Genomic DNA, 19,246 nt, shown 5'->3' with positions numbered 1-19,246 from the left:
ATTATTAAATAGCACAAACAATTTAAAAAAACACATCTTTTAAAATTTTAAATTTTTTTAAAATAAAATAACTATTATTTATTTATTGCAAATTGAAATTTAGATTCTTGGTAGGTATATTATTTACGTTGCATTAGAACTGCACAATGGGCTATTGGCGACGGTCTTTATTTCGACCATATAAGAAGTGTGCACAGTGCATTCCCCTGGTGAAATATAAAATCTTTCTATAAAGTTGCGAAACAAAAGCTATATGAGTTCCTCATTATCATCCCATAATTATGACTTCAGAGTTGTAGGCGCAATGTAGAGTAAGATTGATTTTTTAGCTGTGAAAATTGGTCCCCTTATTGAAAAGGAATCCTTTTAAATCAATAACTTCAAATAATATTTTGCTGCACTAATTGAGATTTTAGATTCTGATCAGAATCAGATTTTTAAATAAAAACTATAATTTTTTTTTTTTTTAAAGAAAGTGCTTGTGAAATGTAAGAACGATGGAATTTATAACTTAAAACTATAAAACTTTTTTTCTAATCTTCACGTTTAATTTTTTAGTTTTAGACTTATAAACATAAATATTTAAATTGCCAATTTTTTAAAAAAAATCTTTAAATTAATACAACATTTTACAACTGACATTGATGTTTGTCTGCAGGAGGAATAGAAACTGGCCATATATTGAAGGCAATAATTTTTATTGTTGGTAATTTGTAGCTTAATGATTAGCCCAAATAAAGTTTATGCAAGATTTCCTAACCAAACAAATTATCTGAAAAAATTAATAGTACAATTGGCGCGTAACATTATTATTCTCCTTTCAATGCAAATAAATAATATTCTACTAATAATTCTAAGTAAGACTGTTATTTTAGATAATTGTTTTTATTTTCATACCAGCGAGAACTTCTTAAAAAAATAAAAATAAATTAATTCTGACCACGCACACACGCAATGAATTTTACAATTGTTACAATTAAATAATACAAATATATAAAACAAGAAACAGATAAAAAATTATTTTTCAACTATTAAAACAAAAGAACTAGTATAGTGCTATCTTCTATAAAATTTCGTTGTCGCTGATACCGAAATTTAAAATAAAATAATGTTATAAATCTGGGCATTAATTGAAATTGCTTCTTACAAGTCTTAATATCATACAATCTTTAAAAAAATTGAACATAAAAACGTTGAAATATCATATTTTACAAACTCTTAATAGGAGTAATTCCGAATCTTTTTATAAACTCCTTGAAAAGAAATAATTTCAAAACACAATGCGGAAAAAAAGAGAAGAAAAAAAGAAGTCAAAATAGTATAATCTTTTACAAATTACACTCATTTTTTGCTCAGTTAAACTTTTTGAATAGAAATAATTCCGAAATAAATGTAAAAAATTTAGAATTATCACATAATATAAATTGTAATCATTTTTTAAAGTCAGTTTAACACTTTGAAGTGCTTTACATCATAATAGCGGTGTTCATAAATAATAAACATGTAATATTTATGAACAACTATCTTTCTATCAACCTTCAGTGACGAAATAGTTGTTCAGAATTTATGATCAAATTATGGTTCCGGACGATAAAAATCTATGAAAAATACTAATATTAGGCTTGAAGCTCACAATTAGTTTAAGAGCTTCGGCGGAAAAAAGTAACCATTAAAACGCTCTTCTGTATCTACTGGTGTTTAATTTCCCTGTCATAGATATTCATAAAAGAACCCAACATTTCAGCCCCGGTGCCTTTTTTTTCGTTATTTTTTTAGCCTCTATCTGTTGAAATCTGATAGATTTGTTTCAAACTTGTTTTTATGAAACATTTGATGACATTTCTTTGCTATAAATAGATTAGTCCAGGAAATAAAGTTTTCTTTAAGTTCAGCGTTTAATGATGTTATATAAAATTAAAGAATATTTAAAATGACAGTTTTTAGTCCATATCGGATGCTAATTTTCATTTTTCGGTAAACAAAAAGTGATGAATGCAAACGTATATTTTAATTTAAGCGTATTTTACATTTCAGCTCACTGTAAAAACTTTTCATGTCACCAAACATGGCGACAGCAATTATGACACCGAAATGGCGTGAACCAAGCTCAGTTTCTGGAGCATTGAAACACCAAGAATATTCTTTAAACTCTGTGTGTAGCAGATGCCAAGATTTTCGGTATTCAGTAACAAAAATATTTATAATTATAATATGATATAAAAAACATATAATGAAAAAAAAACATAAGAGTCAGCACAGTTATTTTTACGTGACAATATAAAGTAAGAATGATTTATTTAGGATGCATATATTCACTAAATCTTAAGTAAAAATTAATTTGTAAATCAAACAAATATACGAGTAGTACAAGGAGAATATTAAAACGAACTCGAACTAGGCTTAATAGAATTAGGCTTAACAGTAGGCTTAACAGAACCGAAGCGGATATATATTTTACATTATAAAATTTTTAATACATTTTTAGAGAATTAAGAAAATAAAAAATAACAATCCTACTTACACAACTAAAAACGTACATAAATATTTTAATGGTCTAACTTTTGTTTCCATAAATGTAATAGCATTGAAGACATCAACTAACTCGTGTGAATTTGTATCCAAATGTATACATCTACAGATGATTTTTAATGCACGCCAACAGTGGTGTTTTCAGAAGCGAGGTATTTAACTCATGGTGCGAAAGCACGTGAGAATAATGCAAACTTTTCCCATTAAAATTTATTTACGCATTTTAAATTGTATATGGAAATTCGACTTGAAAAAAAAAGTTTTCCCTCATATAATTTCTTGGGTTGTTCAAACATAAAATTAAGAGAGATAGTACAACACAGCTTTTAAAGTGCAGTTTTTAGAAATGATTAATATAAGTAAAAACATGAGTTTCCAAATCATGAACAACTTAAAATATATGGAATTATGGCTAGAAAATTTCTTTTTACCACAAAGTGCGCTTTTATATGTAATATTTTATCGTGGTAAATTATTTTAAACTTATTATATAAAGCATTTTATGCTAAATATACTATTTTAACATTTTATTTAAAAAACAACAGTGAACAACTGACACAGCTGAACTTAACACAGCTTTAAATCTTTCACATTTGTCAACAAACGCTTGAAGTGGCTAACAAGCTAATTTTTTGCATCAAACTTTTAATTTTCTACTATCGATTGAATCATTTAATTTATTGATTATCCATCTGGGCTTGAACCAATCCAGAAAGCAAGGAAACTCCTGTATCAGTACCCCCAGAGGTATTGATTTGTTATGGGAGCATGGAGGACTTTGTGACTCGACAGGTTTAACCTGCATCAGCCACCATTTACTGCACGGGGAATCTTCAGCAGCCGGGGATTGAACCCACGAACTCTTGGACATGGGTCCAGTGCCTTACCAACCAGATTATCCCGGCCTCAGTAATGCAGCATTGGAGTAAGTTTTTAAATATTGAAAATTGGACCACAAATGCTTTTCATTTTCACAAAACTGGCTTAATTCCATATAGACGTTTTTCGCCATTTTCAAAATAAGCGTAGACAGGTCAAGACAGTAATAAAAATTGCAATCACATATTGGAAAGAAAAAAAATGTATAAATATCACTGATTGTGATGAAAAAATCTTAAGAATCCAAATATCGCTAATAAATCCTATATCAATAATTAATGTAGATTTGTTTATTATTTGTTTATTATCATTGTTTATTATATTATTTACTTCTTCATAATAAACTTCTATCACCGCCAGAAATCTACCGTCTTTTGAAAAATATTCACTGAACATTTTATTTTTGTTATTTTTGCGTTTTAAAAATAACAAAAATAAAATTATTTTCTACTTGTAAGTCCACTATGTAAAGCTGTTTTTTAAAACATTTTATTTTATTATATTTATAGTTGATAAAAGTGAGGCAATAATCGAAGCACAGCAACTCCATACAATCTATGGTGAAAACAATTTTCAAGCGATGGTTTAATGCAAATATATGAAACCATTTACTCTACTTTAATGCAATCACGCGTAGCTTGTAACCTAAAGTTGCGGTAAATTTTCAAAGGATATAAGGCTTATTTAAAATTCGATGCAACCCAGATTCACCTAATTTCTAGAAAATTCTTTCCTTCGAATCAAGGTGTGTCACTTTAACAATCGGAAATTTAGCACCGCAAAACCGATTTGTTGAGAAAAAGATTCCGAATATTTATGCTCGATTCTTGAACATTCTCTTCGAAATGGGTTCAAGCAATTACATGCCATTTGTATCTTTGTTTTCTATTGTGGTCGCATTTCTTAGTACAGGTTTCAAGAGAGAAAAGCTGTTGAATTGATTATTGCGTCATCAGCAAAATTTATCTAATGATTTATAGTAGAATATTATTTAAAAAGCGTGCATTACCGTTATTTTATCAACAAATAGTCTTGATTATTTTGTATTATGTTAGTATTTTGTTTATTTTTTTAAATTTGAAACATCACAAGCCTAGAAAATGAAAATAATGATGATAGAAAATTAGTTAAATAATTCAGCTCTTTTCGTTTATTACATTATAATTAAGTATTTATTATAATTAAGTATAAAAATAAAAGAACATGTTAATTGAAATTTAGTGAGCTAGTGGGCTGCGCCCCCTGCTCGCTAACGCTCGCCAACCCCCGAAAATTGCTACGCAATCTTATAAGGTTTGCTTCGCAAACCAAGCTCGCTTCGCTCGCTGCTAACTTAGGTACATTGCAAATACACAAAATTCTAAGAATTCAAAACAATCATTCAAATCCATATAACAATTTAAAAAAAAAAAAAAAAAAAATTACATCTTTTTAGTAAATTCTAAGTCATTAAAATAAATTTGAATTCAAATAAATGACATGTAATTCATTAAACTTATTAGAAATGTGCTGTAGTATAAAATCTTAAGATAAAATTTCTAAAACTGATAGCTCTTTAAAAAGGTTAAAATTTTGGCTATAATTAAGTCTATTAAAAATTGAAATAAGTGAATTGCAATGGAAAAACCTGCATAAACAAATAAATTCTAGTAAAACAAATAAATTCGTGATATAAATCAAAAATCGTCAAATAAATTCGCAATGTATAAACTCGTGAAAAAAAGCGCTTTCGACAAAATACTAAAATAGAGATCTATCGACAAAGACTACTCACTTCTGCCTAGCTTATGCTCTCTCTAGTTTTTTCAGTTTCCGTTTTTAAAAGAGCTATATGTTGAGCCATCTCAGCTAGATTTGGCATGTGACATTTTTAGCGGCAATCATTAGTCGATTTTCTAGCGTTGCCATTCGGGAAGTTTTAATGGGTTTTTTTTTGTCGCTGTGTAAGAGAAATATATTTATAGATTTAAGGAAGTAATTTTGTATGCTACTTGCTTTGTTTGGTTTGAACTTCAAAGTTATTTTACGTAAGTTTAAGCCATCAAACATTAAAAAATATAAGCAATTTAGAAAAAAAATAAAGAGGAATAAATAAAATAAATAAATAAAAAGGAATAAAAAGTAAATAAATCAAGATAAACAAGCAGAAAAATTAAAAAATATTTATGAACCAAAAATAACAATGACAAGATAGTTTCAATGGTTCATTGATATCTTTTGTTGATTCCAACAATAAATTGAAGATATTTGTGAAAGAAAATATTAATTGATGTTATTCAAGCAATTCAAAAGAAAAGTATATGCACATCGTTTTGCACAGTTTCCATTTAAAAGCATTGCGTTTATTTCTTTTAATTTAAAACATCCAAAAATAAATAAATAAAATAAAAATAAACTAAAACTAATAGTTGAGACGGATGTATAGGTTTATCTGTTTCTTTTGTTGATTGCATTTATAAATTGAACAGCTTAGAGAAAGAAAACGTTAATGACATTTTTAGTAAATTCGAGAAAATAATTCCATACTCAAATCGCTTAGACTGGAATGAATTTAAAAGTATTTTGTTATTTTTTTGAAATTGGGACATCAATAAATAAACGAATAAAAATAAGCCAAAAGTAGATTTGGTGGAATAATAGTTGTCTGAATTATTTGTTTATTTTGTTGATGCCATTTACAAGTTAAAGAGAAATTAAAACTAATTGTAAAGGAAAAAATTCATCTGAAATATTTGTTTTAGAATGTAACTTTGTTTGCTGGTTTAATTTTATAAGTATTTTGTTTATTTTTTTGTAATTCGAAGTATCAAGGAGATAAATTAATAATTTATATTTCACTAAATTTTAAAACAAAATTTAAAGAATTGGTCACACTCAAAAACTGATTAGTCTCGTAAGTTAAAAAAAAAGGCATCAAACTATAAAGTTTATTTTACGATTTTAATTATAGTCAAATTTTTAATAACAACAACTGTTATATAAATTTTAAAATAAATAAGATTTTGAATATTATAAATGTTTTTTTTTTATTAAGAAATACGTAGAGAGATTGTATAATACATTCATCGGTTATCTTTCTTAACTCTCTGAAGTATATGTGTATTTTAATACAATTCATTTTAAATAAATGGTAGAAAAAATTAATTCATTATACAATTATTAATTCATTATGCATAAGGAAACTGATAGTCATATAAATATAGTAAGTTGAAAAAATTCTTTAAAGTTCATTCTATGAAATTAATCTCTGTAAAATTTCCAATTAAATGAATTAACTATTCATAATATCACATCAGGTGGTTCATGGTACGAAACCATGTGGTACCTTGCATGACAATGTTCGTTCACACCCACACGCACAAAAAAAAAAGAAAGAAAAAAAATCATAAGTAGACAAACGTATAATGCATTTATCACAAATGCTGTAATGGTTTAATTATTTAAATATGACATAATGTAGAAAAAAGGCATCAAAATCGGCCCAGAGTTTAACACTATCCTCTACTAGCAAGATAGAAGAAGAAAAAATTATCCGTATGAAATTCATAACTTTTTTCGCCAATTTATTGATAATTTCTTTCCTTTATTAATTTTATTTTTCAGAAAAAATAATTAATACCGTTAAATTCATTTTATCGTAAAATTCATTTTATAGAAAAATCCGTTTTTATCGTAAAATATTACATCAGTAGTTTTTACAGTAATATTATTTAGTTAGAGTGATTCAGGGATTTTGCGGTAATTATTAATGCAAAAATTACGATATATCGGATTTTCTGTTACCATGTTCCGGTAAAAATGAATTTAACGCAATAAAGCACCGGCATTTATATTCCTCATATACGTTACACAAATTTTAAAATACTCTTTCAAAATCGACTATTACATAGCGTGACCAAATAAACCGTGCAAAGTACATACAACTTAGCATTTCTCTTCTTTTCGCTATCAATATTGTTCTCGAAAAAGTATCTTTTGTTCTAAAGGTAAGGCTACGCACCTGTGTTTTTTCCCGAAATGGAAAGTGATACCTTTCTGTATATTGTGTGGTCTAGTGGCCATCTGTGGACAGGAAGCGAGGCATATCCTTCTGAGCTAAAAGTGCATATTTAGTTGTCATAAGGGGGTAGCCGGGGTGTATCGGGCGGCTTGTTTCGGTACGGGCTGCAAAGATGGGCGCCGATAATTTCTTGGTAATTATCGGGAGGGTAAGAGCCTGACTCAGAAGGGAGAGAGAGAGAGGATGTTTTACCGATAATTCAAAATAATGGAAGAATGCAGAGTACATTATCTCGATTGAATGCAATTATCAGTTATTCAATAAATAAATGTAAACCGTATTTTTTTTATTATATTTAAATGTAATTAAAGAAAAAGTAGCATATTTTCATATGCAGTTTTCAAGTTCGTTATCTTTTTTAATAATTTTTCTCAGCATTTTATTCATTTATTATATAATTATTACTGTCATTTATTAAATTATCAATAAAAAGTAAAGAAATTTTTATTGCAACACAATTTTTTAAAAAAAGTATTAACAGTGAGATTAAGCAACTGCGCGTGGAAGTGTATGCTAGTGTTGCTAATTTATGATATCTCTCGGGGAATCTGACCGATAAATAAAAAAAATTACTCAAACTGTCCTCTTTAGCCCCCTCTAATCCATGCTGAAAATCATCCTAAGATATATTTAATAGTAAATCACCCTAAATCATCAAGAAATCATTATTGCAACACAATGTTTGGTTTGAATCAGAAGGTAAAACTATCTAAATTTTTGGCTTTTTCTTAAAAACATCAGATAGATAAAAACATCTCACGAACACCACAGATAGTTACAGTAATATTATATTATTTTAATGATTATTTACGTTCAAAAAATATCCGTACAAAATTTATATTTATAATACTTTATTTGTCTAATTGTTTTAAGAAACAATTTTGAAAAAGTACCATGTATATATATATATATATATATATATATATATATATATATATATATATATATATATATATATATATATATATATATATATATATATATATATATATATATATATATATATATATATATATATATATAAACAGAGAGAGAGAAAGACAATATGAGATTCCAACCCTAAATCAGTACTCAATAAAAGCTTTTAGCATGTTAATATCAAAATACCGATGTCATTTCGATGTATCAAAGTACTATAAAGATGAGCAATATTTTATTTCATACATCCCCATGTTAAAGCAGCTTTTTTTCAGTATTTTCCAACTTCTGCTTCCAACTAATATTTAGTTTTTTATTTTATTTTATAACCGTCGTTGAGCAGCCCATCCGATCTACAACAAACTATGCAGCCTTGTAATCTTGAACCTAATCCAGAAGACGAGGGCACTCCTAGATTGAGTATTGGGAGAAATTTGCTTTCGTGGTGGACTTTTTTGATGGAACTTACTCGCATTTGCGTTGTGTGGGAGGAAAACCACGAAAACCTTATTCTGTTAGTCTGACTGCAAGAAGACTCTAACCCATGATCCGTCTACCACTGAGAATATTTTAAGTCAGCACTGTGGTCGGTGTGAGCCGGGTGCGGAATTCGAATCGACCACCCATTGCTGGGATTCGAACCTGGTTCACCTTGTTGGAAGGTAGAGGTTCTATCCCCTGAGCCACTACGGCTCCCTTTTTTTATACTTCAAAATTATTAGTAATATTAATCCGTTAGAGAAGGATATAGTCAAAGGATATAGGATTCATTTTCTCTTCACGCTAACAGATCTACAACAAATTGTAATGCATAAATATCAAATTTTTTTTTTTTCTATATCAATAATATAGTTACCTATGTTTTGGACGTAAATTTTTAAAAAATCCCACACATACAAGGAAACAGTAATCTATATTTTGTTCAATAACGTTTTCTTCGGGGAAAATTCTAAACATTCTTACTTGAAGGAGGATGAAAATAATAAATTCTCACTTAGACCTTAAATTTTAGTTCAAGACATAGCTGACATTATGCAAAATCTACCTACAAAATTTCAAAGAATTTTATAAATCAACTTTTTTTTTTGTAACGTGTGTTGGCGTAAAAATCAACGTTTCTCTGAAAATCCATTTAATGTATGTAAATGCTAATCTGTTTCGTCTGTCAGCATGAGGAAAAACAACTATAAATTCAATTTAAAGATCGGAGAACGAAATTTTGAATACATTTGGACAGCCAATGAACAAAAGTAGGCAATAAAGAAATTATAATAAATAAAAATCATTTTTTTCGTCGAAATCATCGATTTTCACCCAGTTGGATTAATTAAAAGATAACATTCGTGATCTTTGCTTGCTTAAAGCTCTATTTGATCAAAACCGAGTTTCATTAGGAGTTCATTGTATATAATTTATTTTTGACTCATTACGTCAGGTAAAGTACAAGTAAAATTACCGCAATCGGCATCTTGAAACAACGTCATAATTAGTATTTTGAAAGCTACCTGAAACGACATGTTTATTTTTGATTAGTTTTGATGACAGTATGTGGTCCAACTAATATGATTATTTCTTAAAATCCTTAAAAAATTAAAAACATATTTAAAGTAAAAAATATTTTTAAATAACATTTTAAACAAATAGGTCATTACTTTTTCTTCCATTGCATTCATTAAAAGGTATGGAACTAATTTAGTCTAATAACCTGGAAATCTTTATAGGGGTGAGTTAATCTCCTTTATATGGCAGAGAAATAGTATTTCTTAATTCGAAGCTCTCTCCGGATGTAATGAACGACCTCCATTTATTATACTTATCGGGAAAAATAGCTCCAAGAAAAGCTCCTAGAAAGATCAATAGTATTAGGGGATAGCCGCACAGCCTCTTATGAGATAAAAATGATGCTACGGAGGAATCGGGATGAGAGCAGAGGATGGGGATGCGCAATTAGAGTGAAGGAAGAAGGGACATGAATTGCTAACTCCCACCACTGGCTGCCGATATAGCATTCCCCTCTTTAATTTCCTACCCCCCAAAAAGAGGTGGTTGCGCCCCGCCCACGTGGAAACATGGCGGCAGCGCCCTGGGGCCGAAGACCTTGTGGGGGGAGGGGGTTTGGGGGGGCGCCCCGATAATACACTCAGGAAGAAAAGATAGATTCTGGTGAAGAAGAGATTTTTCTTCTTCTTGGAGAAGTTTTCTAATGTTTCGTTTTGTTGCGAGGGAGTTTACAGATTATGGGATGGACAAACTGTATTGAATAGTACAACTGTGTAGTTAGGGATAGATAGTTAAGGATATGCGTCGAGAGCGTGACTTTAACTAAATGAAGGCTTCGAAAAAAAGATTAACTAGTTCGTGAAAGTGCGAAGAAATAAATAGGCTAAACGAAAGAACTGAATATGTTAGATAGATAAAGAAATAAAAGTAATTATTTGAATGTAATCTTTATTTATTTAATGATTTTGATTCTTTTATATTTCTCCGTTTTTCTTAGTAACAGTGAAATATAATATCAAGAGTTTGGTTTAAATGTAAACTTGTATTGATTTTCATAAATATTATCGCGATTTTTTAAAAAAATTGAAAAGTGATTAAGTATATAGTCCTATATAGCCATAGTATCGCTTATACTTTCTGAAATTTAAACAGGACGTCTAATTTGCTTTATGAGCGTGAAATTGGGTACAAAAATCACCGAAATGCAATCAACTGTATGAATTAGTTCAATGCAAAAACTAGTGGAAAAAGAAAGAAAGATAAAGGACTAAAGAGATAATCTAGATTTCAAAACTCATAACATAAATTTCTGTAAGATAAGAGTTACAATATAGATTCCTGATTTATTGATTGATTTTTATTAGATTTTGAAACAGCAATTTTTGTAGTAAATTTTAGATCAACGAAAACTTACCGTTAATATAAGTCACCGTTAACATAAGATAGTCACCGTTAACATAAGAGACACCTTTAATATAAGAACCGTTAATATAAGTCAATGCACACAAAACACCATTTATTAAGACATACATATTTTTGAAATGATTTTGAATTCAACGCCATATGTACGAGGTGAAAAAGGTATGATTCCTTTTACAGAAAACTTTATTAATAATAATACGATAATATTAATACGACTGAGAAATGAACAGGAAAATGCTTGAATAAATAAATGGATTGATTTGTAAATAATATATACAATCTCTTTTAATGTGGTATCTTTTTTTGCAATTAGATAAAGCCCATAGTATTTTTGTGAGTCACCAATGTTTTGCCTTATTGTTTTTCCTTTGATAAGCAATATCTAAGATTCAAGCATTTTTGCTTGGAAGCCACACTGTTAGAAATTTTTCGAAAACAAAAATGGCTAAATAGCAATTTATTTAATTGTTATTTTATACCATATTCAAACAACACAGAAAAACAACCATGAATAAGATGGCATTCGAATTGTTAACAGTAGGACAAACCGTTTATCAACTGCTTTCACCTAATACGGTTAAACAACCAGAACTTTATCGCACCAACTGAGCCCACCTAACGAAGCCACTTATTACTTGCAACTGCGCATTTATTATAGCCTAGAGGGCTAATCTATCAGTCCCATGACCAGCAGAACTGGGGTTCAAGTCCCAGTTTTGACACCACAATATTTCCCCCATTCCTTTTCAACACATGAAGAGTGTCCAGAATTCTGCACTCCCCAATTTATATCCTGCACTCTCCAATACCCATTACCTAACGAAAAGCCTAGCTCCTATGGCCAGCTAAATGTTTTTTTTACGGTTTTGAAACCATGCTAGTTGTAAATGGCTAAAAAACCGTAGAGTTTTCTTTTCATGGTTCTATAACCATAATGGTTGTAAACGCTTTCAAAACCGTAAAGGTAAAAAAATGTTCTTCACCGTAAACTTTATGATTAATCTGAAGAACAAACTGCTGTTGGTTATTTTACCATATTTTTAGAATGAAAATTCGAACAGTGCAGTGAGTTGCATTCGATCAATATTGAACTGCATCTGAATAACCATAATTTTTTTTTTACAAGAAATTTAAAGTCAGATTTTCGATTAATCCTTCTCGGCCAAGCTCTTAGAACTGTTTAACTGCGATTGAAACGATTTTTTTTTTGTTGCAAACTCTATAAGAAGCAATAATGTGCATTTCTGCTTTACTCAATTAAGCTGGTTCATATTTTGTTTTATTTCTTATGTAGCTTAATTTCACAGTTCTTTGTGGACTGCTTCGCAATCCAAGTTCAGTTTTCTTGTTCAATTGATACAGATTGATATTGATCAATTGGTACAGTCTAGCTTGCTTGAATAGTGGTGCTCTTTTTAAACTGAAGTTCTAAAAATATGCATCAAATACATTTGGTAAAATCTATGATTTATAAGAATCTCATGCAATTTAGAATCATCACGATTTAATTTGCATGCATTTTACTTATAAACATTTTCATACTACTTGGAAAATATATTTAGAGCAAATTTACCATCGTATACAATTTCTAAATTTCCCTGCTTAGAGACCCAGCAAGAACTTACAAAATGCATGACTTGATTAAATTATTAAGTATCATTAATACTGTGAGCAAAATTATTATGTAACTAAACGAAAATTATTAACCATAAATAAAAAGAACTAGTACAAATTTCCGTTTGCACCAACAGTTCGCTTTTAACCTCTCATATTTGCATAGCTTAGAGCTCCATTTGTTTAAGCCAATTATACCCAATGCGAAAATTGAAGTTTCATCAGTTTTGTTACCATTACAAACATACGTATAGAGTGTAACTCTGATCTCTCAAAGTTATCTGTCTCATAGTCTATCTACCTCAAGAACTCCCCATGCACATCGTCTGGAGCGCTGTCGGTGACTATGATTACAGGTTCAACTATTTCAAACAGGGGTATTGGATAAATACTCGGGCTATGTTTTGACACAGGACGATGAGAGAAGTATCAAAAGCTCCCCTCTCTAAAATGAGCTCTTTTTTTGTTTCCAAACCTGCAAACTCTGTGGCGGGGAGGATTTCTTAAGAGATAATAAGATTAAGACGACAGATAATAGTTAAAAAATAATAATTACAAGGAATGACGTAAATAACTGATTGTTTACATCACCATAAAAAATATAGTAAGCGTTTAAGTAACATTGTATTAACTAAGAGTACTACTGTTGTGCTAATGACTAACTCGTTAGACAAGCTGAAAATTATATAATTTTTAATTGAAATTTATAGAAAAATTTAATTTATTGATATAAAAGTCCATATAACACAGCTAGAGGGTTATTAAAAGAGAATTACGACTGAAAAGTAGAGTTGCAGATTTATTTGTACAAGAGCCTATTTGGGTCACCTTTAAGAATACAACCACAACATTCATAATATAGAAGTAGTGGGCCTAGAATTTGATTACAGCATCTTTAACAAAGTAAGAGTAGTTTGAATAAACCTCGTGGATCAATATTGTAGGTTAACTTCTTGAAATAAATTCAAAACTGCTGAGGATTTTTTAAATACAGAAAAGAAAAAAAGAAACTGATTTAGAGTCCTGTAGAATTTGCAACGATGAGTCGTAAAATATAGTTTATGTTTTATGTATTTTGATGATAAAAGAAAAGATATATTCGAGAAAGAAACAATAAATCATTTTTTTCCCTTTCAAAAATTGCATTGTTTTAGAAAATGAAAGCTTTTCAGTTGCTGCATAAAAAAAAAAAAAAAAAAAAAAAAATTCAAGTCAAAATTATGTCGATTGTCGCCATCGTAACGACGCCATACATAAAACATACCAGGAAAACTTTTGATTTTATGCTCATATTCTATCAGTATACAGCCGTTTCTGCTGTATAAAATAGAACGGAGATATTTAAATCGAACAATTTTTCGCAACGCCTGGAAATATATGGTAATCGACACACAAAAATTTCATGACCTCCCACTGTTTTCCAACCAAACGGGAAGTAGGGAGACAATGAAGTCTCCAGGATTCCATTTCCAAAACGGGAGGAGAAATTTCCATATCATATCAAAATCCAAAACCACTGCCTGGAATCCAAATAAAAGCTCTTATAAAATAAAAGAATTGAAAAAAAAAAATCAACCGGAAGTGCATCTTGAGTGAATACATTTGATAGAGATAGAGTCCCCTGAAAGAAAGTGGGGGAAAACAAGCCTATCCTGCTGACGTAATACCGCCCGGCCACGCCCCTAGTCATTTTGGCGCGTCATCTTCAGACCGCCTTCGGTCTTTGTTCCCTCTTGTTCGAATGATCTTTTCCTTCCCCTCTCTCTTGAAACGAGTGGAGTTGAGTTGTAGACTCTCTTTCCTTTTCTTTTTTTATACTCCGCATTTTCCCTTTTAGCAGACTTTCTTTCCTCCTTGTCTTGCAGAAGAATCTGCTACCATCTATTTTTCCATCCGCACTTAAGTTTAAGGGCGAGAGAACATAAGAATGGGTTGGAATTTGCGGACCTCCCGGAATTTATCAACTTCTTCATTGTAAGTAACTGAGATTAATTTCCGGCCGATTACAGTTAAGAAGAGATGGAGACATCAATAGAGCGATTTTGTGTTAAATAGATAGAAATGAAAAAACGATTGGTTTACTTTAAGTTTACTTCATAGAATTTAAAAAAAAAAAAAAAAACTAATAACACGAGACTATGTAATTATAATGTTTCTGGAGTGGTCTAGTTAAGGCTTGGAAAATTTTTGTTGTTGTTGACAATTTCAATAATAGAGTAATTTGAAGTTGAAACCTTTACAATTTTGTGGGGAATATTTTAAGATTAGCTTAGAAAATATTAGAGAGAATTTTTACGTATTATTCTTTAAGAGTATTTTTAATGCAGAAAAGTTAGATTATACCACCTAAGCGAAACAAAATGTGTCAATTTCCCACTTTAACTCTATAAATTTCCATTTCGGGTGAAGTGTCGAGTGATTGGTGAAAAAGTGAGAGTCAGTTTTGGGTCATCTATGACAAAATGTTTTAAAAAATATTTTTGATAACAATTTTCCTTAGAAATGAAATAAATTGGGACAGATTTAAATCTCAAAAAGAACAATTTTGTGATATTTTTTTAATTTCACCTCTTGTTCTGATTTTAGGACACTGAAAGTAAGTCAGCAGAAAAAGTATAAAATGTAATTAAAAATTAATTTAACAAAATATGTACTACTTTTTAAAAACTCTTTTTTTAAAAAAAAAATCTTTTCACATCATATCCAGAAATATTTGCAACCCTTATCTCATTCTATAATCAGTGCTCTAATACCAGTTGCATAAAATGGATTATATAGCTGTTTCATTCACATTAGGGATTCAGCTATTTGCAATCGACAATTGTTTCATCATTATATCTGTACTCTAATATTAGTTTCATAAAATTCTTTGAATTTCAAACTCATACAATTAAAGACTTAATCTATTTGCAACCGACATTTCTCCCATCCTTAAAACAGTGCTTCAGCACTCGTTTCAAAACGTTCTTTGGATTTCTAACTCATGCACATAAGAACTTCATCTATATGCACTCAGCATTTCTCCTATTCTTAAAACAGTCCTTCAGTACTGGTTTCAAAAAATTCTCTGGAATTATCCACATAAGACTTAATCCCTTTGCACTCAGCATTTCTCCCATCCTTAAAACACTGTTTCAATACTGGTTTTAAAACGTTCTTTGGATTTCTGACTCATGCTCATAAGAACTTAATCAACTGATACAAAATACCTAGGATACATTCTCGATCCCGAATTTACAAGTAACAAACATATTGATTATATTGTCTCGAAGGCTAGGAAGCGCCTAAATATTATTAAGTGTATCGCTGGTAGGGATTGGGGAGCAGATGCAACTACTCTTAGGACTTCCTACCAGGCTCTTGTTAGACCAATTCTTGAATATGGCTATCCTGTCTACTGCTGTGCTTCGCAATCTAACTTAAACAAATTGGAAAAGGTTCAACTGAGCGCCGCTCGCATCATCACTGGACTGAAACGTAGCTGCCCTTCAGAGATCGTTCTTTACGAAGCAGATCTGCAACCTCTAAATTTCAGAAGGTAAGCTAATTTAGTGAAATATTACAATAAACTTTCCAGTTTAGACCAAGGCAATTTAACTGCTATTTACCTAAATAATTGGACCTGCAATCAAAGGCTAAAGAAAAACAGTCCTTTTAGTCATGTTAAATCACAACTGTTAATCGCTGAAAATATTGAACCTCTTTATCTTCATAGCAATCTTAGTACTTGCTTGGATCTTTCCAATGTTAGTTTCCATGAAAGCCTCCCTATCATGCTTGACAAGAAAGACTGTGTGCCTGACTTCCTCAGACAGTTGTCCCTGGAAATCATCAATAAAATCCCTCCAAACGACATCAAAATATTCTCTGATGGCAGTAAAATGGATAGACAGACTGGCAGTGGGGTATTTATTGAAACACCTCGAGAGAACTACACTCTTCATCAACGAAACCCCGATTTTTGCTCCGTCTTTCGAAGCGAACTAATTGCAATCAACAGGGGACTAGAGAAAATCTTGAGTGAAGGGCACCTTGGAAATACTTGGATACTATCTGACAGCCGTAGTTCAATTCAACACCTCAAAAATTGGGCCCTCATTGGAGATAAAACCAGTTTTTCGATCCTACAAAAAGTAAAGCTCATTTCCCAACAGCATGAGGTCCACTTTCAATGGATCCCGTCCCACGTCGATATCCACGGCAACGAGTTGGCTGACACTCTTGCAAAGAAGGGACTAGACCATCCAGTTCCCTCCACCTCAGAGCTTACATACCTTGAACTTTTTGCAAGGCAAAAGGCCCAGAACAAACAAAAGTGGCTGCTTCCACCTATTCACTACTGGTATAAAGCAGAAAGACCGGGACTCTCTCTATCTCTCCCTGGTGATAGGCAAACCAACACCTGCTTATCCCGACTGGCCAGTGGACACCTAAAAAGTCTCACATTTTCTGCAAATCAAAAAATCTTTCCTCTTTGCCCTAAATGCCAACAAAACCAGGCATCACCTGAGCACATCTTGAACTGTTTAGGGCTGGACTGGAATGACATTCATTCCTCTCCCATTCTGGTTTCGGATTTTCTGAATGTCAACGGATTCATTGATCTGGTCTGACCCCGTCAGACCAGATGGGAATTAGCAACAACAACAACAACAACAGAACTTAATCAATTTGCAGTCGGCATTTCTCCCATCCTTAAAACAGAGCTTCAGTACTGGTTTCAAAAAATTCTTTAGGTTCATCCACATAAAGACTTAATCTATTTGAAATTGGCATTTTATCCATCTTTGAAACAATGCTTTAGTATTAGTTTCTGAAAATTCTTTTGATTTCCAACTCAAACGCATAAAGACTATGCTCATATCGATTTGCCATTGGCATTTCTACTATCCTAATAACAGTGCTTCATTACAAGTTGTATTATAAAATTTTTAAGATTGCTGTTTCACCCACATTAGGATTTACTTTATTTGCAATAGACATTTGTTCTATTCTTATAAGAGTACTTCAAAACATGTTTCATACAACTCCTTGGATTTCTAACTAATTGATACAGGAACTTCTATTTTTATAGACAAGAGTTCCTTCCTTATAATTAGTATTTATACCAATTGCTTAGAATTCTTTGACTTTTTCCCATCCAGATTAGTGCTTGATGTATTTGCAATTGACTTTGCAACAATTTGCTCATTTATTTCATCAGTGCTGAAAAAGGTACATAAAATTCATAAAGGTTGATACCCCATCAGTATTAGAACTTCCTTTTTCAAACATCACCATTATCATTACTTTTAAAATGTATTTAGTGCACCTTAAAAAAGTGGTAATAGCTTGGTTGAAGGTGGGTCTAGACCTTACCATAAATTATCCATATCTATGGTGTAGATAGTTTTCAGTACAGAAGAATCAATTTCTTCATCCATTGCACTTTTGAGCCTGTCTTAGCTTGAACAGGACCAAAACATCAATATTTGTATCAATCTTTAGAATGCTATTGAATATATCTTAACACGTCTGTGCACTTTTCGCCTCAAACAACTTATTCCCTTTATTCTGGGGACGTTTCTTTACTAATATCTCACACTTATAGCTCAATTTTTCACACCCCCAGCTGGAGGGGATTTCAAAATCTCAAATAGGATCCCTTATTCTTAATTGAAAATTTAGATTCTCCAGGAAAAGAAACTTTAACTTCACCTACAGGTCTTTGGATTTAGTTTTATAGCTATGCTAACCATCAAGAGGTGCTTGATTCTCATGGATTCATGATGATCCGTGATTGTCTATGATAGTTCCAACTAAACATTTCCATGATAGTTTAATGGGAATTTTTGTTGGGTCTCAGGAATATACCATCAAAATAATTTGGTTTCTTTTATGTTTGCCCATCATAAATCAGTCAGAATTCCTATATTGGGATGATGGTTGTTCATGATCATTCCAATATTTGATTTCTAAAAAACTATGATGGAAATTTCTGATGGTTTAACATGAACAAACCATTAAAACATGTTGCTATTCTTATGTTGGACCATCATATATCAGTCCGAATTCCAACGTTGGGGTGATGGTTACTTATTCAGGTTACCATCAAAAATATAATGATTCAAGATGGAATTATTGATGGTTACCATCAATATTATGTTAGTCCATCAATGGAAAACCATCAAAATCTTTGACTTGGGTAATGAATGCATATCTACGATGTAATTAAGCAACAAGTTTATAAATCTTCACATCTTGAATCTTAAACTAATATTTTAACTATTATTTAAAGTACATCATTAATATATTAAGTTAATAAATACGAGATTAAATATGAAT

At 30.8% G+C, this 19,246-nt stretch overlaps 1 protein-coding gene across 1 annotated transcript; it reads left to right on the top strand.

Annotated features, from left to right (window-relative positions):
• Positions 1–3,398: 3,398 nt before the first annotated feature.
• Positions 3,399–17,583, top strand: LOC147810905 (uncharacterized). The gene is made up of 4 exons (XM_087162151.1): positions 3,399–3,454; positions 15,509–15,518; positions 16,195–16,399; positions 16,466–17,583. Exons 1-4 carry the CDS (start codon positions 3,399–3,401, stop codon positions 17,533–17,535), a joined length of 1,341 nt encoding a protein of 446 aa, XP_087018277.1. The 3' UTR covers positions 17,536–17,583.
• Positions 17,584–19,246: the final 1,663 nt, after the last annotated feature.

The sequence above is a fragment of the Parasteatoda tepidariorum genome, chromosome 4 (genome assembly GCF_982258835.1).
Source record: "Parasteatoda tepidariorum strain Cologne lab strain chromosome 4, Ptep-v5.0, whole genome shotgun sequence".
NCBI lineage: Eukaryota > Metazoa > Arthropoda > Arachnida > Araneae > Theridiidae > Parasteatoda > Parasteatoda tepidariorum.
The sequence above is the reverse complement of the archived record's forward strand: the minus strand, read 5'-3'. Positions and strand labels throughout refer to the sequence as shown.